General features: G+C 34.3%; 1 protein-coding gene across 1 annotated transcript; it reads left to right on the plus strand.

Annotated features, from left to right (window-relative positions):
* The first annotated feature begins 236 nt into the window (after positions 1-236).
* On the plus strand, positions 237-11,912 carry LOC142228908 (antigen 5 like allergen Cul n 1-like). Its single transcript, XM_075299438.1, has 3 exons — positions 237-389; positions 11,178-11,572; positions 11,642-11,912. Exons 1-3 carry the CDS (start codon positions 270-272, stop codon positions 11,886-11,888), a joined length of 762 nt encoding a protein of 253 aa, XP_075155553.1. The 5' UTR covers positions 237-269; the 3' UTR covers positions 11,889-11,912.
* Positions 11,913-22,793: the final 10,881 nt, after the last annotated feature.

Below are 22,793 nucleotides of genomic sequence, written 5' to 3' on the forward strand. Positions count from 1 at the left end.
TCTCCATGGTAATCTATGTTCATAGTGAATAATATACAGCACCTAAATGTTGATCAGTCATTATCTAGTAGAACTCTATTATATAGGATATCAATACAAAACGTAATTTCCTAACATCTTTGAGACAGCTGAAATAACACAAAATTTATATGTGTACGCAATATGTCGTCAAGAAGTCCAATGTGGTTTAGCATGTTCAAATGAATTATTTTCCACAATGGCTTTATTTCACAGTTGTATTTCAGTTTCAACCTACAATACAAGCAGCCATGAAAACATTAGCGGGGTTTTTGTTAGTGACGTTCGTCATTGCATTGGTCAACACAGAGGATTATTGTGATAAAAAACTTTGCCCAGTGGGTACACATATTGGTTGTCGTCACAATGGGGTAAGTGGAATACAAAAAAAAAACAACGTCTATTTATTTTGCCATAATTTTATGCTAGTATTTAAGTCTATCACAAGGAGTAATAGTCAAGAGTTTAATCACTTCTCGACATAGTATTTCAGCAGTCAGTTTTTAACTACGAAACGAATCAGACATTTGCAATTACAAGCAGAGAAGAAACTCGATTACCTCAAACATATTTCAAAATATTGTTTTCGAAGGAGGAACATGGAATATTTTTGCCCCAAAATTTTGTGTTCTCACCGTACATAACATGCTTGCAAAAAACTGATACATAATTTACGGGAAAATAGCATGTCTGCAACGAATGTGCTACATATTCCCCATCCAAAAATAACATTATGATCTTAAAATATATTTGAGGTGATCATATTCCTTCTCGGGATGTACACTCTGTAATGTTTGATACATTTTACATTTCACTACACGCAAAAAAACAATTCTTTCATACCAAACGAAATTTTAGACAAAGATCGTTTCTCGTTTGCTTTTCGCTGTAAGGAAGTTTATTTGAAAGAACAGTATATACTATTCGTGATAACGTTTATTCTTTTCCAGGATGTAAAAACAATTTCATAAAGACTAACTAAAACAAGTATGTACGGCCGTAAGTTCGGCCAGGCTGAATCTTATGTACCCTCCACCATGGATTGCGTAGAAACTTCTACGAAATACTGTCATCCACAATCGAATTACTTGGGTTTAGCTATATTAAAACTTCTTCGTTTTCTAAATTGTGAGTTAGTCCATACGTGGTAGAGGGCCAGAATTGAAACATGGGGGTCGCTTATATGGGGCTATATACAATTATGAACTTGTTATGGACTAATTTTTGTGTGATTGGGGATCGATTTATCTGAGGGCTATATATAACTATAGACCTATAGACGATATGGACCTAGTTAGGCATGGTTGTTAACGGCCATATACTAGCACAATGTAACAAATTTCAACCGACTCGGATGAAATTTGCTCCTCCAAGAGGCTCCAAAACCAAATCTCGGGATCGGTTTATATGGGGCCTATATATGATTATGGACTGATATGAATCACTTTTGGCATGACTGTTAAATATCATATACTACCACCACGTACCAAATTTCAAGCGAATCAGATGAATTTTGGTCTTCCAAGAGGCTCCGGAGGTCAAATCTGGTGATCGGTTTATATGGGTGCTATATATATATATATATATATATATATATATATATATATATATATATATATATATATATATATATATATATATATATATATATATATATATATATATATTATATATATATATATATATATATATATATATATATTATATATATATATATATATATATATATATATATATATATATATATATATATATATATATATATATATATATATATATATATATATATATATATATATATATATATATATATATATATATATATATGTATATATATATATATATGGTACGACTATCGATATCGATGGTACGACTATCGATATCGATAGTCGTACCATTCGATATTTTCGATAGTTTCAATAAAAACATTCGATGGTATCGATACTATCGGATTTCGTGCAATAACTAATTATAGCCGTCCAGACTCCGTGGATGCTGGAATGTAAAAAACCGTAAGGCCCAAGATTTTTCACCGACGAAAAATTATTGTAAAATTGATCACAATGAACTGAGTAGTATGATTGAGCCTGAAAAAATCGGGTTGCCACTTTAACCTAACGTTCTAAATTTGATGCTAACTTCCCGGTGTTGATTGCATGGAAAAAACAAGTAAGTAAAGTCTAAAGTCGGGCGGGGCCGACTATATTATACCCTTCACCCCTATGTAGGCCAAAATTTGTGTTACATCTCAACTACTTCACATTTGCTGGAAGCTATATAAAGGAGACAATTTTTTTACTTCTACAAAATCTTTAGAATTAAAATTTAAATCGGCTAACGCTAACCAGTTAATTGGAGGAAACTTCCATTGAAAATGGGTCTAAAATGTGTAACAGTCTACCATATTTCCCCAACTCTGGTGTACGTATATATGGGAGCTATATATAATCTGATTTTGACTAAATTTGACATGTATAGTTAGAATAATAATTCTGCTATCTATGCGAAATTTCACGTAAATGGGAGTATAACTTTTGGCTCCCTGGTCATATCAGTGCAAATACGACGGAAGATATATATGGGAGCCATATCTAAATCTGAACCGATTTCAACCAAATTTGGCACAATTACCGATACTACTAAACGCACTCCTTGCGCGAAATTTGAAGCAAATCACGGCAAAACTCTGGCTTTTGTGGCCATATAAGTTCAAATCGGACGAAAGATATATATGGGAGCTATATCTAAATCTGAATCGATTTTGACCATATTTGGCACATACAATAGTATCGTTAAAAGTACCGCTTGTGCAAAATTTGAAGTAAGTCAGGGCAAAACTCTGGCTTTTGAGACCATATAAGTCCAAATCGGGCGAAAGATATATATGTGAGCTATATCCAAATCTGAACCGAATTTGACACACTTAACGATACTATTAAACGTACTCCTTGCGCAAAATTTGAAGCAAGTCAGGGCAACCCTCTGGCTTTTGAGGCCATATAAGTCCAAATCGGACGAAAGATATATATAGGAGCTATATCTAAATCTGAACCGATTTTAACAAAATTTGACACACTTAACGATACTATTAAACGTACCCCTTGTGCAAAATTTGAAGCAAATCACGGCAAAACTCTGGCTTTTGTGGTCATATAAGTTCAAATCGGACGAAAGATATATATGGGAGCTATATCTAAATTTGAACCGATTTCAATCAAATTTACCAAGCATTGGTAGAATGTCAATTCTACCCCCTGTGCAAAATTTCACGAAGATCGGTAATAAACTTTGGCCTCTGTGGTCATATGAGTCTAAATCGGACGAAAGATATATATGGGAGCTATATATATATATATCTAAATCTGAACCGATTTTTTCCAAAACCAATAGCTATTGTCTCTGTCCCAAGAAACGGCCCTATGCCAAATTTGAGGACGATCGGACTTAAATTGCGGGCTGTACTTTGTGCACAAAATTACATATACAGACAGACGGACAGACAGACAGACAGACGGACATCGCTAAATCGACTCAGAAGTTAATTCTAAGCCGATCGGTATACTAAAAGATGGGTCTATGACCACTATTTCTTGGCGTTACATACAAATGCACAAACTTATTATACCCTGTACCACAGTAGTGGTGAAGGGTATAATTATTTTCTACAAAATAAGCGGAGAGCAATTCATATACTCGTAATGCAAAGTCGTCAACTATAGGAGAAAGGAATTTGTTTTTAAAAAAATATATCTTTAGGCATTAAAATAAATCAGAATTGTTCATTTTTGGTTTATTATTATTAAGTTTGTCATTCCGTTTTCAACACATCGAAATATCGATTTCCGACTATATAAAGCATATATATTCTTGATCAGAGAGAAATTCTAAGACGATATAACCATGTCCGTCTGTATGTCAGTCTGTACTCTTGTAATCACGCTACAGTCTTCAATAATGAAGCAATCGTGCTGAAATTTTTTGTCTGCAGGCAGGTCAAATTCGAAGATGGGCTATATCGGTCCAGGTTTTGATATAGCTCCCATATAAACCGACCTCCCGATTTGGGGTCTTGGGCTTATAGAAACCGTAGTTTTCATCCAATTTGCCTGAAATTGTAAATCTAGAGGTATTTTAGGACCATAAAGAGGTGTGCCGAAAATGCTGAGTATCGGTTCATGTTTTGGTATAGTCCCCATATAAACCGACCTCCCGATTTGGGGTCTTGGGCTTATAGAAACCTTAGTTTTCATCCAATTTGCCTGAAATTGGAAATCTAGAGGTATCTTGGAACCATAAAGAGGTGTGCCAAAAATTGTGAGTATCGATCCATGTTTTGGTATAGCCCCCAAATAGACCGATCTCCCGATTTTACTTCTTGGGCTTATACACCGAAAGAATTCTTTTCGTTAATTTTACGAAGAATTCTTCATTAACTATTCTTCCTGAATTCTTCATTAAAATAACGAAATTTTCATTCATTTTCGTAAATTTTACGAAGAACATTTTACGAATATACGAAACTTCTACGAAACATTCTACATTAACTTTTCTTCGTAAAAAGTTCGTACTTTTAACGAAACTTTCTTCACATTTCATGAATTTTGTGAAGAAGTTTTTACGAATATTTTACGAAACATTCTTCGTTAAAATTTCTTCATAAAAAGTACGAAACATTTTCTTTGAAATAACGAAGAAGTTTCATTGAAGTTGTAAAATTTGCTTCGCGGCATTAAATTGTCTTTTATAATGTGCTTGAGTGTATTCCTTTATTCTATTTTTTTATGCAAGTCTATGCTACTTCTCATTTGGGTGATAGCGCGCTATGAATAAAAGTGAAGCAATAAAACTCAAAATTATTCAAAAACTTAAGATGTAAAGTTGTGATGTCATTTTTCACACTTGCAACTACAACCAAATGCACTTCCGACTATAATTTTTTTTCTAAAAGTTCGAACATTTTTCAGAAAAAAGTACGAAATTTTTTCATAAAAAGTACGAACATTTTTCATAAAAACTACGAAAATTTTTCATAAAAAGTACGCAACATTTTCATAAAAAGAACGAAATTGTTTCATAAAAAGTACGAAGATTTTTCATAAAAAGTACGAAGATTCTTCATAAAAAGTACGAATTTTTTTCTTACAAACTACGAAAATTTTGGAAGAACTTTTCTTCGTAAAAAGTACGAAATATTTCGTACTTTTAATGAAAAGTTTCTTTGGTTGTAAAACAATGACAAATTTCGTACTTTTAACGAAATTTTTCGTTCTTTTTACGAAGAAAATTCTTTCGGTGTAGAAACCGTAGTTTTTATCCAAATTGCTCGAAATTAGAAATCTAGAGGTATTTTCGGATCATAAAGAGGTGTGCCAAAAATTGTGAGTATCGGCCCATGTTTTGGAAATTAGAAATCTAGAGGTATCTTCGAACCATAAAGAGGTGTGTCAAAAATTGTGAGTATCGGCTCATGTTTTGGTATAGCCCCCATATAGACCGTCTTAGAATCATATCGTCTTAGAATTTCTCCCGATTTTACTTCTTGGGCTTCCAGAATCCACAGTTTTTTATTCAATTTACCTGAAATTAGAAATCTAGAGGTATTTTAGAACCATAAAGAGGTGTACCAAAAATGGTGAGCATCGATCCATGTTTTGGTATGGTCCCCATATAAACCGACCTGCCGATTTGGGGTCTTCGGCTTGTAGAAACCGTAGTTTTTATCCAATTTGCCTGAAATTGGAAATCTAGAGGTATTTTAGGACCATAAGGGAGCCACCGTGGTGCAATGGTTAGCATGCCCGCCTTGCATACACAAGGTCGTGGGTTCGATTCCTGCTACGACCGAACACCAAAAAATTTTCAGCGGTGGATTATCCCACCTCAGTAATGCTGGTGACATTTCTGAGGGTTTCAAAGCTTCTCTAAGTGGTTTCACTGGAATGTGAAACGCCGTTCGGACTCGGCTATAAAAAGGAGGTCCCTTGTCATTGAGCTTAACATGGAATCGGGCAGCACTCAGTGATAAGAGAGAAGTTCACCACTGTGGTATCACAATGGACTGAATAGTCTAAGTGAGCCTGATACATCGGGCTGCCACATAACCTAACCTAACCTAGGACCATAAAGAGGTGTGCCGAAAACGGTGAGTATCGGTCCATATTTTCGTATAGCCACCATATGAACGATCTCCCGACTTAACTTCATGGGCACCGGAGGTCAAATCTGGGGATCGGTTTATATGGGGACTATATAATTATGGACTGATATGAACCAATTCCTGCATGGTTGTTGGATACCATATACTAACATCACGTACCAAATTTCAACCGAATCGGATGGATTTTGCTCTTCCAAGGGGCTCCGGAGGTCAAATCTAGGGATTGGTTTATATAGGGGCTGTATATAATTATAGACTGATTTCGACCAATTTTTGTATGGGTGTTTGAGGCCGTATATTAACACCACGTACCAAATTTCAACTGAATCAGATGAATTTTGGTCTTCCAAGAGGCTCCGGAGGTCAAATCTGGTTTATATGGGGGCTATATATAATTATGGACCGATGTGGACCAATTTTTGCATGGTCATAAGAGACCATATACTAACACCATGTACCAAATTTCAGCCGGAACGGATGAAATTTGCTTCTCTTAGAGGCTCCGCAAACCAAATCGGGGGATCGGTTTATATGAGGGCTACTGACCGCTGTGGACCAATTTTTGCATGGTCTTTAGAGACCATATACCAACACCATGTACCAAATTTCAGCCGGATCGGATGAAATTTGCTTCTCTTAGAGGCTCCGCAAGCCAAATCGGGGGATCGGTTTATATGGGGGCTATATATAATTATGGACCAATTTCGACCAATGTTTGCATAGTTGTTTGAGACAATATACTTACACCATGTACCAAATTTCTGCCCGATCCGATGATGCTTCTCTTAGAGGCTCCGCAAACCAAATCGGGAGATCGGTTTATATGGGGGCTATATATAATTTTGAACCGATGTAGACCAATTTTTGTATGGTTGTTAGAGATCATATGCTGACATCATGTACCAAATTTCAGCCGGATTGGATGAAATTTGCTTCTCTTACAGGCTCCGCAAGCCAAATCAGGGGATCGGTTTATATGGGGGCTATATATAATTATGGACCGATGTAGACCAATTTGTGCATGGTTGTTAGAGACCATATACTAACACCATGTACCAAATTTCAACCGGATCGGATGAAATTTGCTTCTCTTAGAGGATTCGCAAGCCAAATTTGGGGGTCCGTTTATATGGGGGCTATACGTAAAAGTCGACCGATATGGCCCCTTTGCAATACCATCCGACCTACATTAATAAAAAAAAGGGAGCCACCGTGGTGCAATGGTTAGCATGCCCGCCTTGCATACACAAGGTCGTGGGTTCGATTCCTGCTACGACCGAACACCAAAAAGTTTTTCAGCGGTGGATTATCCCACCTCAGTAATGCTGGTGACATTTCTGAGGGTTACAAAGCTTCTCTAAGTGGTTGCACTGCAATGTGTAACGCCGTTCGGACTCGGCTATAAAAAGGAGGTCCCTTGTCATTGAGCTTAACATGGAATCGGGCAGCACTTAGTGATAAGAGAGAAGTTCACCACTGTGGTATCACAATGGACTGAATAGTCTAAGTGAGCCTGATACATCGGGCTGCCACATAACCTAACCTAACCTAACCTACATTAATAAAACTACTTGTGCCAAATTTCAAGTCGATAGCTTGTTTCGTTCGGAAGTTAGCGTGATTTCAACAGACGGACGGACGGACGGACATGCTCATATCGACTCAGAATTTCACCACGACCCAGAATATATATACTTTATGGGGTCTTAAGCAATATTTCGATGCGTTACAAACAGAATGACAAAGTTAATATACATACCCCCATCCTATGGTATAAAAATTTAATTGGTGCAACAAATTTTTTAAATGGAACAATTAATGTTTTAATTGACTTTGGTGAATAATACTATCATTTCTGCGATTGAAGGCATTTCAATTAAAAACTAATTGAATCAATTAATTTCGTGATTGAAGACAAAAACTATTTTTTCTGGGTATATATGGACTCCTCGATATAAACAGGTAGAAAACTAAAGTAACTTATATACCCACAAAAATCTGGGTAACTACTAGCGATTCCTCCAGCATTATTGGTAAACAAAAACTTACTACCTTAGGGTAGATGAGGAATAGTAGCAGCCCGATATTTCAGGCTCACTTACACTATTCAATACATTGTGATACCACACTGGAGAAATTCTCTCTTATCACTTAGCTCAATGACAGCGGACCTATTTTTTATTGCCAAGTCCGACCCACGGTTGCCAATTTTACCAAAAAAAAAGACTACCAAACAAAAAAATCATATTTTGCAAAGTTTTATTTCAATAGAAGAATTGTCCAAAACTTTATTTCTATAGAAAATTTTGTCCAAATTTTATTTCTATAGAAAATGACAAAATTTTATTGCTATAGAAAATTTTGACAAAATTTTATTTCTATAGAAGATTTTGTAAAAATTTTATTTCTATTTATGAATTGCAAAATCTACCAAACCACTAAAAATTTTACCAATCTACCAAGCAGTAAAAAATCTACCATTTTTGGTAGAATTCTACCACCTGTAGCAACCGTCGTCCGCACGGCGTTCCACATTGTAGTAAAACCACTTAGAGAAGCTTTGAAATACTCAGAAATGTCACGAGCATTATTGAGTAGGATACCCCACCGCTGAAAAAGTGTTTGGTATTTGGCCGAAACTGGTCTTGAACCCATGATCCTATGTGTGCAAGGCTAGCATGCTAACCATTCCACCACGGTGGCTCCCTGCCCGACGCCATTCCTTTTAGCAATACCAGCAATCAAAATCGTACTACTCTCAGTATTAACAAATTATCGATTACCAATTGCCGACTACGAAACACATTATATCGTTGATTTCATGGTCGAATTTTGTCCATTTTAAATTTCTTTTGTTTGGTTTTTTTATTCTTAATGAATTTTCTGGAATCCTTCGGTAATCACAAATTTTAATTATTTTTTAAGTTTTTGTCTTGAAAAAATTTTTTGCTGTCATCGATATGGAAGTGAAAAGTAGTTCAGAAAATATTAGTACACGGACGAAAAAGACTGTTTTTCATATGTTTCGGTGTAAAAATTATACGCTTGGAACTCAAATTTTTAGCACATTATTTTTAAGTGTAACCGTATAGTATTCATAAACTAGTATAATATGTTTGGGTTATATACGTTAATATCTTAGAGCATATATGTTTGGGTCATATACATTTTCTTAAATATAATATAATTAATTTAGAAATTTCGTATAAACATTGCAACGTCAAAGAGAGCGGGAGAGAATAGAGGAAAAATCTAAAGATTGCGACGGATAACGAAAGACTTCAACATAACACACACCCTAAAAAAAATCGCTTCTGTAACATATACACATTTTGTTTCAAGCATATATATTTTCAGGATTGGTCCAAACAAAATATTGTTTGTATTGTTCAAACATATTATGTTAGGGCATACACTGGTAGTAAAAAATTTTAATGAAATTTTCTTTGTGTGGATATATTTTTAAGGCGCCAATTTGTTACTTTCATTATTTTACTTGCAGCTCTTTCTAAACACATATATGTTTATAAATAATTTCCAAATTAATATATGTTTGCATCTAAGCATATTATATTTACAAACATTTTATGTCCCAAACATAATATGTTCTACCATACTAACATATATAACCCAAACATGTTATGCTAATTTATGAACATTATATGATTGCACTTAAAAATATTGTTTTAAAAAATTTGAATTCCAAACATATAATTTTTACACCCAAACATATGAAAAACAGTATTTTTCTTCCGTGCAGTGAGAGTATCAAATGAGAGCAATGGATCTCTACTAGAGAGACATATTTTGTTGTGAATAATTGTGCTTACATTCATTTCCTTGGTATGTGTCTGGCACATGAGCGAAGCGCATATTTATAAAACAGACAGGAATTAATTATTTGGGGCCTTAAAAAAGATATGATTAGAGTAAACTTAATATGATTGCAAACAGTTTTTTATTTGAACAAATTTTAAAAATATATATGCTTGAAGCAGAGTATGTTTGGGAGTATATGTTACAGAGGAGATTTTTTAAGGTGTATATGATAAATATAAATAAAATGAATATATATTGCAAAATTACATCATTGTTCCATACCGTGTAGTAGGGTATAGGGTGTTGGTTTACAAAACAAGAGGTCTAAGTTCGATTCCATCTGGCATCTTAGATATTTTCTAAGTTAAAATTATACCATAAATGCATACAAAGGGAGAGAGAGTGGTAGAAAAAGTCCGAGAATATGTACCCTTCACCATGTTGTCTTCTTCGGAAAACATATACATGGCCGCCGAAATCAGATACACAATTTTCGAGAAAATAACACGTTTGCGTCAAACATATCCCATGTTCACCTTCCAAAAATAATATTTTGCTCTTGAAACTCGTTTGGGGGATTCATATTCCCTCTCTGGGTTTATGGGGCTATACGTAATTGTGTTGTCTTCTTCGGAAAACATATACATGGTTACCGAATTCAGATCCATAATTTTCGAGAAAATAACACGTTTGCGTCAAACATATTCCATGTTCACCTTCCAAAAATAACTCGTTTGGGGGGTTCATATTCCTTCTCTGGGTTTATGGGGCTATACGTAATTATGTTGTCTTCTTCGGAAAACATATACATGGTTACCGAAATCAGATACATAATTTTCGAAAAAATAACACGTTTGCGTCAAACATATTCCATGTTCACCTTCCAAAAATAATATTTTGCTCATGAAACTCGTTTGAGGAGTTCATATTCCTTCTCTAGGTTTATGGAGCTATACATAATTAAGAACGAAGTGATCGAGATTCCTTTGTGCAATATCTCGGTCCATGTAGACGGCGATATTTCAAAAAAATCATATTGAACATAAACATACTATAAAATATAAGTTGTACACTGAAACTCACCAAAAACGTTGTTTTTGGAATTTTCTCATTTCATTTACTATGAATTTTTTATACCTCTATCATTTAAAATTTACCTATGTGCCCTCCTCATATCTTATAGAAATTCAGTGAATCATGCCCCGAAGATGCTGCTCTGGTCAAACTCGATAAGTATTTAAAGGAATTAATTGTGAATGAATTTAATGAAAAGAGAAATTTCATTGCTGGAGGTGGAAATCATATGCATAAGCCCGCTTGTCACATGGCCACAATGCAATGGGATCATGAACTGGCCAAATTGGCTGAATTAAATGTACGCCAATGTGAAATGAAACAAGAAGCATGTCACAATACAAAAGCCTATCCAACGTCTGGTCAAAATTTAGCTTGGAAAACCTACACCAATGAACCGGATTATCCCGCCTTGCTTAAAAGTGCTTTAGAACTGTGGTACGACGAGGTGAATCACAGTAAAATGGATTACATACAAAAATATCCTGATCACGATACGGGAGCGTAAGTTTCTCCGAATATCCAAAACCATGGAATCATAATTAATAATGATGAGTTACTTTTCACTTTCAGGGTTATTGCTCATTTTACCGCCATGGTGACAGATCGTAATATCAGAGTAGGATGTGCTGCATCGACATATACTCCCACTGGAGAGTCCTTTACGGCTTTCCTAATGGCCTGTAATTTTGCTTTTACCAATAAAATTGGTGAGCCAGTCTACACAGATTGCACAACTCCTGGTGAGAAATGTGTAACTGGGAAAAATCCTAAATATCCTAATCTATGCTCAATTTCTGAAGAATATGATGTTGATTAATTAAAGTTAAGAGGAACAAAAAAAACACAATACAACAAGAAGTATTTATTTTTAATATGTTTGAGTCCCAAACCATATTTTAGAAAACGTTTTCTTTTTCGCACCACAATGGATTCTAGCGGAAAAATTTACTGCCTGAAAGTATGCTAAGAAAAATAATTGTAGAGAAATTTGTAACTGGAAAAATATCCAAAATATCCAATTTCTTAAGAATAAAATTTTACAGTAAAATCTCTCGAACTTGGACACTCTGAAACGCATATACGTTCGCTGAGGTGTGAATGTTCAAGTTTGACAGGTTTCACTTTATATTTAATTCTATCTCATCATATCTAGATATATCTGCTTAGATGTAGGTTAGGTTAGATATAGTGACAGCCCGATATTTCAGGATCACTTAGACTATTCAGTCCATTGTAATACCACTGCGGTGAACTTCTCTCTTATCACTGAGTGCTGCCCAATTCTATGTTAGGTTAGGTTAGGTGGCAGCCCGATGTATCAGTCTATCCCAAGAAGTAAAATCGGGAGATCGGTCTATATATGGGGGCTATATCAAAACATGGACCGATACTCACCATTTTCGGCACACCTCTTTATAGTCCTAAAACACCTCTATATTTTCAATTTGAGGCATATTGGATAAAAACTACGATTTATATAAGCCCAAGAAGTAAAATAGGGAGATCGGTCTATATGGGGGCTATACCAAAACATGGACCGATACTCACCATTTTTGGCACACCTCCTTGTGGTCATAAAATACCTCTAGATTTCCAATTTCAGGCAAATTGGATAAAAACTACTAGCTCAAGACCCCAAATCGGGAGGTCAGTTTATATGGGGACTATATCAAAACTAGGATCTTCGAACTTGACCTACCTGCAAACAAAAAACGAATCTTTGCCAAATTTCAGGACGATAGCGCCATTATTGAAGGCTGTAGCGTGATTACAACAGAATTGAATTCTAATTCAGAAATTAATTCTAATCAAAAATACACAATTTCGATGAGCTGATACTCACAAAAAATTGAACCCACCATACAAATTATTTTAGTCAAGTTGAAACTTATAAAATAACAAGTATATACGGCCGTAAGTTCGGCCAGGCCGAAGCTTATGTACCCTCCACCATGGATTGCGTAGAAACTTCTACTGAATACTGTCATCCACAATCGAATTACTTGCGTTGCGGTAACACTTGTCGATGGCAAGGTATCTTAAAACTTCTTAACACCGTCTTCTAAATTTTAAGTTAATCCATACGGGGTATATATTAAACTAAAAAAGGCCGATTAAATACGTATATAATTAAGTTTGACAAAATTATTTATAGAAATAAAATTTTGACAAAAGTTTCTATAGAAATAAAATTTCGACAACATTTTCTATAGAAGTAAAATTTGGACAAAATTTTCTATAGAACTAAAATTTTGAATAAAATTTCTATAGAAATAAAATTTTGACAAAATTTTCTATAGAAATAAAATTTTGGTAGATTATTTTTGGCTCGAGTGGCAACCATGATTATGAACCGATATGGACCAATTTTTGTGGGATTGGGGATCGGCTATATATAACTATAGACAGATATGGACCAATTTTGGCATGGTTATTAGCCATATACTAACACCACGTTCCAAATTTCAACCGGATGGGATGAATTTTGCGTTTCCAAGAGGCTCCGGAGATCAAATCTGGGGAACGGTTTATATGGGGACTATACACCCTCACAAAAAAACGCTTCTGTAACATATACTCCCAAACATATTTTGCTTCAAACATATACATTTTTGGGTATTGCCCAAACATTTATATGTTTGATCTCTACCAATATATAATATGTTTGAAAGCATATTGGTCTAAATAATATATGTTTGGGTAGTCTAAGTTCCAAACATTTTGTATTTTTGCATCTAAATTCAATAATGTTGTCTTCCATAAAACAATATGTTATTATGTGACCATATAATATGTTTGGAAGCATTTTGCACCCAAAAATATTATATGCTTAAAAAATTCTCCCAAACAATATTGTGCTCAAAATTTTATTTATTTATTTATTTATTTACAATCATAATGAATTATGAAAATAAACAGGTAATATAGGTGCTAACAACATAGGTTTTCGACATGAATGCTCAAAATTTTGTTTCTGCCTAATTGTATATTCCCTCACATCTTTCTCACTTCCACGAGATTTTTTAGTTCTTAGCACCTTTTTCTGTAATACAAACATTGTAGAAGAAATTATTCAATTTTATGATTTTTTTTATTTTAATTTTACCTGTTGCCGGACGGGGATTCGAACAGCGGACCACACAGTTTGTAAGGATCAAAGAAGTAGCTGATCAATTGCCCAAGGAAAAATAAAATGTTAATTTTGTAATAACAAGCAACAACCACCAACTAATTCAATATCGCTTCCTGTTAAATAGCGCTCCAAGCTACTAAACATATATATGTTTATAGGCTATTTCTAAATTAATATATGTTTGCATCCAAGCATATTATATTTACAAACATTTTATGTCCCAAACATAATATGTTCTAACATATTAACATATATGTCCCAAACATGTTATGATAGTTTATGAACATTATATGCTTGCACTCAAAAATATTGTGTTTAAAAATTTGTGTTCCAAACATATAATGTTTATAGCCAAACATATGAAAAACAGTCTTTTTCATCCGTGTATATAATTATGGACCGATGTGGACCAATTTTTGCATCGTTGTTAGATAATAACACCACGTACAAAATTTCAACCGGATCGGATGAATTTTGCTCCTCCAAACGGCTCCGGAGGACAAATCTGGGGATCGATTTATATGGGGATTATATATAATTATGGACCTATGTGGACCAATTTTTGCACAGTTGTTAGAAACCATGTACTTACACCATGTACCAACTTTCAGCCGGATCGGATGGAATTTGCTTCTCTTAGAGGCTCCGCAAGCCAAATCTGGGGGTCGGTTTATATGGGGGCTATATATAATTATGGACCAATTTGGACCAATTTTTGTATGGTTGTGAGAGACCATATACAAACACCATGTACCAAATTTCAACCGGATCGGATGAATTTTGCTCCTCCAAGAGTCTCCGCAAGCCAAATCTGAGCGTTTCCGAAAATTTCGAAATTAAACAACTATATACAAGTATAAGTTCGGCCAGGCCGAAATTTATGTACCCTCCACCATGGATTGCGTAGAAACTTCTACGAAACACTGTCATCCACAATCAAATTAATTGGGTTGTGGTATCTTAAAACTTCTTAACATAGTTTTCTAAATTGTGAGTTAGTCCATACGTGGTATATATTAGACAAAAAAGTTATGTATAATTAAGTCTACAAATAATTACGAATCGATATGGACTTTTTGCACGGTACGTAGAGAGCCAGAATTGAAATATGGGGGTCGCTTATATGGGGGCTATATACAATTATGAACTTGATATGGACCAATTTTTGTGTGATTGGGGATCGATTTATCTGAGGGCTATATATAACTATAGACCGATATGGACCTAGTTAGACATGGTTGTTAACAACCATATACTAGCACAATGTACCAAATTTCAACTCACTCGGATGAAATTTGCTCCTCCAAGAGGCTCCAAAACCAAATCTCGAGATCGGTTTATATAGGACTATGTACGATTATGGACTGATATGGACCACTTTTGGCATGGTTGTTAAATATCGTAAATATCGTATACTACCACCACGGTGGGGAGCCACCGTGGTGCAATGGTTAGCATGCCCGCCTTGCATACACAAGGTCGTGGGTTCGATTCCTGCTACGACTGAACACCAAAAAGTTTTTCAGCGGTGGATTATCCCACCTCAGTAATGCTGGTGACATTTCTGAGGGTTTCTAAGCTTCTCTAAGTGGTTTCACTGAAATGTGGAACGCCGTTCGGACTCGGCTATAAAAAGGAGGTCCCTTGTCATTGAGCTTAACATGGAATCGGGCAGCACTCAGTGATAAGAGAGAAGTTCACCACTGTGGTATCACAATGGACTGAATAGTCTAAGTGAGCCTGATACATCGGGCTGCCACATAACCTAACCTAACCTAACCTACCACCACGTACCAAATTTCAAGCAGATCGGATGAATTTTGCTTCTCCAAAAGGCACCGGAGGTCAAATCTGGGGATCGGTTTATATGGGAGCTATATATAATTATGGACTGATAGGAACCAATTCCTGCATGGTTGTTGGATACCATATACTAACATCACGTACCAAATTTCAAACGAATGGGAAGAATTTTGCTCTTCCAAGGGGCTCTGGAGGTCAAATCTGGGGATCGGTTTATATGGGGCCTATATATAATTATGGACCGATATCGACCAATTTATGCATGGGTGTTTGAGGCCATATATTAACACCACGTACCAAATTTCAACTGAATCAGATGAATTTTGGTCTTCCAAGAGGCTCCGGAGGTCAAATCTGGTGATCGGTTTATATGGAGGCTATATATAATTATGGACCGATGTTGACCAATTTTTGCATGGTTGTTAGAGACCATATACTAACACCATGTACCAAATTTCAGCCGGATCGGATGAAATTTGCTTCTCTTAGAGGCCTCGCAAGCCAAATCGGAAGATCGGTTTATATGGGGGCTATATATAATTATGGACCGATGTTGTCCAGTTTTTGCATGATTGTTAGAGACCATATACTAACACCATGTACCAAATTTCAGCCGGATCGGATGAAATTTGCTTCTCTTAGAGGTCTCGCAAGCCAAATTTGGGGGTCCGTTTATATGGGGGCTATATGTAAAAGTGGACCGATATGGCCCATTTTCAATACCACCGACCTACGTGAATAACAACTACTTGTGCCAAGTTTCAAGTCGATAGCTTGTTTCGTTCGGAAGTTAGCGTGATTTCAACAGACGGACGGACGGACGGACGGACATTCTCAGATCGACTCAGAATTTCACCACGACCCAGAATATATATACTTTATGGGGTCTTAGAGCAATATTTCGATGTGTTACAAAAGGAATGACAAAGTTAATGTACCCCCCATCCTATGGTGGAGGGTATAAAAATTGGTAAACATGTTAAAAAGTACGCGCAAAAAATTTAAGACGTATACAATTTTTGGGATTTTTTTTCTTATTTTAAATAACTGTAATTTTGCGAAAAATTCGAATTTAGTAAAATTGTGAACTTTATTGGTGTGAAACATATTTTCACAATTTGAGTTCAGCAAATTTCATGATATAAAATAATGTTCAATTGGCTTCAGAAAATTTCGTTCGTTGTTTTTTAGTGCATTTCGATATTTCAATAATATATAAACGGTGGGAGGTATTAAAAATTCGCTTTTGTTTGTCTATATTTAAAAGAAAAACAGTTGGGACCTTAAAAACATCACCCAAATTTTTCATTAAACAATTAACCATTATTTTAACGGCACGTGCTTCCATTTCATCAAACAAAGAAACCGATACAAGTTACTATCTCTTAAAAACCCATCATCGAACTGTAATTAACGGAAGTTGAATTTGTATCAACTTGCAATTGGAACCCAGTTAACTGAAAATGAAATTATTTTATTTAATTTTGATTTTTGCCTCTGCATCAATGATCAGAGCACAAAATTACTGTGAACCTAGATGGTGTCAACGAAGTCAAATTTCTCGGAGACATATACTCTGTGGAAACAATGGTGTAAGTTCATCATTATCTATATATGCATTTACTTGAGATTTCAAAGAAACTAGAGGGTGAAAATATGGTGAAATAGGTTACCTCATTTTTTTGGTATCTGGTCGAGAAGAGGGACCTCCTTCTTGTCCGAACTTTTGAAAATTGGATAAAACTTCTCCGATTTACTTGAAATTTACAAAGAACGTGGAGAGAAGTTATGAAATTAATATAGGGTACCTTTACACTTAGACGGGGAAGGGGAACTTCCCTTTGGAATAGTGAAAAATATAAATTTTTTCAATTTACTTCGAATTTGGAGGGATTTTTGGGGACCTCCACCTTGCCCGATTTTGTTGAAATTTTTAAGGAAAGTTGTGGGAGGAGTTATAGACAAAAAAACTCCTACTTTATTTTTCGATTTTCGATCGGGGAAGGAAACGTCCCTTTTTTAAAAAGTAGAGCAAAATCTAAAATTCTCAGAGAACGTAGAGGGTGATTATGTTGTGCACATAGGGTACCTCATATTTTGATATTTGGTCGGGGAGGAGGGAGGTGCTTCTCCCAACTTACCCAACTTTTTGAAAATTGGATCAAAGTTCTCCGACTTGCTTAAAAGACCCGCTACATTATTTTTCGAAATTTTGGTCAGGGTGGGGTCCTCCGCTTTGCCCGACTTGTTTTTAAAGTACAGTGAAAATCGGAGAAATTCTCCGATTTATTTGAAATTTACAAAGGACATGGAGAGAGGTTATGACATTAATATGGGGTACCTTTACACTTAGACGGGGAAGGGGAACTCCCATTTGGAATAGTAAAAAATCTAAATGTCTTCGATTTACTTCGAATTTGTCAGGAACTTTGGGGAGGTTATAAAACAAATAAGGGGTACATGACTTTTCGATCGAGGAGGAGAATCCTTTCCTTTTCCGTTTTCTTGAAATTGAAAGATTTTTTGTTTCAAGTACCATGACTCGTTACCGTGATACTGACAACACAACACACAGAAATGATCCAAAAAGTGAAAGCCTTTCTCATGAGCTAAACAGTTAGAAACACATATTGAAAACTGAATTTGAACTAAATTAGGTTAGGTTGGCTATGGTGGCAGCTATGGTTCAGTTTCGCTTGGGCTATGGCCGAGACCCAATGGCGTTCCACTTTGCGGTGAAACTACTTAGAGAAGCTTTGAAACACTCAGAAATGTCCCCAGCATTATTGAGAGGGGTTAATCCACCGCTGAAAAACTTGTTGGTGTTTGGTCGAAACTGGAATTGAAGTCATGACCCTTTGTATTCATGCTTACCAGTGCACTACGATGGTTCCTCTAGAATTTGGACTAAAGCCATTAAACTACCAAAAAGTACAAGAGCACACCGATGCACCAAAGCCAAGGAGTGAAAGTGACCAGTTACCGAATGTTGGTTTTTCCAATTGAGCAGTTTGTGAACAACCAAAATGATCTATTTTGCTTGTTAACAATGTCAGCTGATAATAATGGTGTGGGCCACCGTAACCGCGGATGGTCACTCCCCTCTTGTATCCATAGCCCTAGGGGTCAAAATAAAACCCGAATATTATCGGAAAGTGATGTTGCCTCATGTAGACCAATTTTCCGATTTGACTGCATGAGAGTCGCTTTTTTTATCCGATTTGCTAGAAATTTGGCATATAGTTTGTATTTTAAATCAGTTAAAGACTGCGGTAAATTTTATATATATCGTTCCATGTTTTGACATAGCTCGCATCATCACGATTTTTATTGATCCCGATTTTACAACTTGAGGGAATAGAAGCCGCATTTTTATAGGATTTTTTGAAATTTGAAAACTAGAGGTAAATTTGGTATATATCGGTCAATTTTTAGACGTAGACAGATCTCCCGATTTTACTTCTTGAGTGAACGGAAGTCGAAATGTTTATCTGATTTGCTAAAATTTGAAAGAGCTAAATTTGGTGTAAATCGGTCCATGTTTTGATATAGCACCTATACAAACCGACTACGATTTTACATCTTGAGGACATGGAAACCGCCATTTTTATCCGATTTGCTTGAATTTTGATACCTGGAGGAATTTGTTGTTTAACAGCAGCTATGCCATATGTAATATATATATATATATATATATATATATATATATATATATATATATATATATATATATATATATATATATATATATATATATATATATATATATATATATATATATATATATATATATATATATATATATATATATATTGATCAATGTTTCGTTATATGTAACCCCCTTATAGACCAATCTCCTGATCTTTGGGCCAACAGAAACTGCAATCTTCCCTTTACGAGAAGGGTCATATATTCGTACAATTTTCGTGAGCGCGTAAGACCGTTATTAAGATCGCATTATCAAGATGTTTACAACACCCAGAAGGAGGTGTCTTTGGCAATAATTCGGGAGTCACCGTGGTGCAATGGTTAGCATGCCCGTCTTGCATACACAAGGTCGTGGGTTAGATTCCTGCTTCGACCGAACACCGAAAAGTTTTTCAGCGGTAGATTATCCCATCCCAGTAATGCTCGTGTCATTTCTGAGTGTTTCAAAGCTTCTCTAAGTGGTTTTGCTGCTTTGTCACTGTCATTGAGCTTAATATGGAACGGGGCAGCGCTCCGGGATAAGCAGGGTTGCCATTTTAGTCCGATCGGACCAAAATTGGTCCAAGAAATATTAATTTTTAAATTTGGTCCGATGATCGAACCAAATGAAATTCGTTCCATTTTTGTCAAATCAATAATTTTTTAAAAATTTTCTATAGAAATAAAATTTTGACAAAATTTTCTGTACAAAAAAAAATTGGCAAAAATGTCTATAGATATAAATAAACAAAATTTTCTATAGAAATAAAATTTTGCCAAAATTTTGTACAGAAATAAACTTTAGAAAAAATTATGCATAGATACAAAATTATGCAAACATTTAGTATAGGAAGAAAATTTTGTACAAATTTTATATAGAAATAAACTATTGGCAAAATTTTCTATAGAAATAAAAATTTTGACAGAATTTTCTAAAGAAATGAAATATTGATAAAATATTTCTATAGAAATAAAATTTTTACAAAATTTTCTATAGAAATAAAATTTTGTCATAATTTTCTATAGAAAGAAAATTTTGATACAATTTTCTACAGAAAAAAAAAATTTGACAAAATTTTCTATAGAAATAAAATTTTGACAAAAGTTTCTATATGAATAAATAGAAATACAAATTTTGAATAGAAATAAAAAATTTACAAAATTTTCTATGGAAGTCAAATTTTGGAAAAACATTAAAGTACATTAATTTAATTTGGAAAAATTGTCCGCTGGTACGAATTTTGGAAAAATGTTGGTCAAAAATAAAAAATCATTGTGGCAACGCTAACCTAACCTAACCTTGGCAATAATGCTTACGGTGGGCCCCTTGGTCGATGATCGGACTAATGAAATTTGGTCCATTTTTGTCAAATTAATAATTTTATCAAAATTTTCTATATATAGAAAATTTTGATAAAATTTTCTATACAAAAAAAAATTGGCAAAAATTTCTATAGATATAAATAAACAAAATTTTCTATAGAAATAAAATTTTGCCAAAATGTTGTACAGAAATAAACTTTAGAAAAAATTATGTATAGATAGAAAATTATGCAAACATTTTGTATAGGAACAAAATTTTGTACAAATTTTATATAGAAATAAAATATTGCGATAACTTTTTATAGAAAAAAAAGGTTTACAAATTTTCTATAGAAGTAAAAATTTTGACAATATTTCTATAGAAATAAAATTTTGACAAAATATTCTACAGAAATAAAATTTTGACAAAATTTTCTACAGAAATAAAATTTTCTATAGAAATAAAATGTTGACAAAATTTTCTATAGAAATAAAGTTTTGATAAAATTTTCTACAGAAATAAAATTTTGACAAAATTTTCTACAGCAATAAAATGTTGACAAAATTTTCTATAGAGATAAAATTTTGACAAAATTTTCTATAGAAATAAAATTTTGACAAAATTTTCTGTAGAAATAAAATTTTCACAAAATTTTCTATAGAAATAAAATTTTTACAAAATTCTCTATAGAAATAAAATTTTGACAAAAGTTTCTATAGAAATAAATAGAAATAAAAAATTTGAATAGCAATAAAAATTTGACCAAATTTTCTATGGAAGTAAAATGTTGGAAAAATTTTAACTTTAAAAGTATATTAATATAATTTGGAAAAATGGTCCACTGGTATGAATTTTGGTCGATTTTTGGAAAAATGTTGGTCAAAAATAAAATTTAATTGTGGCAACGCTGGTGATAAGAGAGAAGTTCACCACTCTGGTATCACAATGGACTGAATAGTCTAAGTGAGCCTGATACATCGGGCTGCCACCTAATCTAACCTAACTTTGCCAATAATGCTTAGGGTGGGCCCCTTAGTCGATCTAGCCATGTCCGTCTGTCTGTGTACAAATTTTTGTAATCAAAGCCTATGTCGCAGTTTTAGTCTAATCGACTTCAAATTTGGCACAAGTATGTTTTTTTAGTCAAAATGGAACCCTATTGAAAAATCCTTCAAATTTGTTGCATGCAGACATGGGTAGATCGACTCAGGGACCGAACCTGAGCAATATTGCCAAAGACGCTATGTGGCTAATTCGTTTTGTATTTTTTTTGTCAATTAATATTAGGTTAAATTTGGTAGTGAAAGGGTTAAATTATTACATGTATTTTCGGAAACCGTACCTTTGAACCGATTGTCTTGAGAAAGGAGTATGTTCCATTAAATTCACTTGAAAAATCCAAAATTATATGTATGGTTTCAAATGTCCATCAAAATCTTCTTCGACATATTTTGGTTCGAAGTTTCTTAAAACCTCCTATACCTATACCCTCTATACCGACCCCTATCTGTGTCGACATATGTGTAGGATTAATTTTTCGATTTTCCAAAAATTTGAAAATAATCCCAATACCACTATACAGTAAAGCAATTACGACTCCAAAGGACTTTACTCCTACAACAGAATTGAAGTTTTTTTTTTTTTTTTGTTAAAACAAAAATTTGCTTAACAAAATTTATTGAAACGAAACAAGCAACGAATAATTTAAAGTAGAAAACATAAAAAATACTCACAAAAATATCAAATCAACGAAAAATGTTGAAGGAAAAATACAATCAAGAAATTAGACACAAACA

This window comes from Haematobia irritans, chromosome 3 (assembly GCF_050003625.1).
Source record: "Haematobia irritans isolate KBUSLIRL chromosome 3, ASM5000362v1, whole genome shotgun sequence".
Classification (NCBI taxonomy): Eukaryota; Metazoa; Arthropoda; class Insecta; order Diptera; family Muscidae; genus Haematobia; species Haematobia irritans.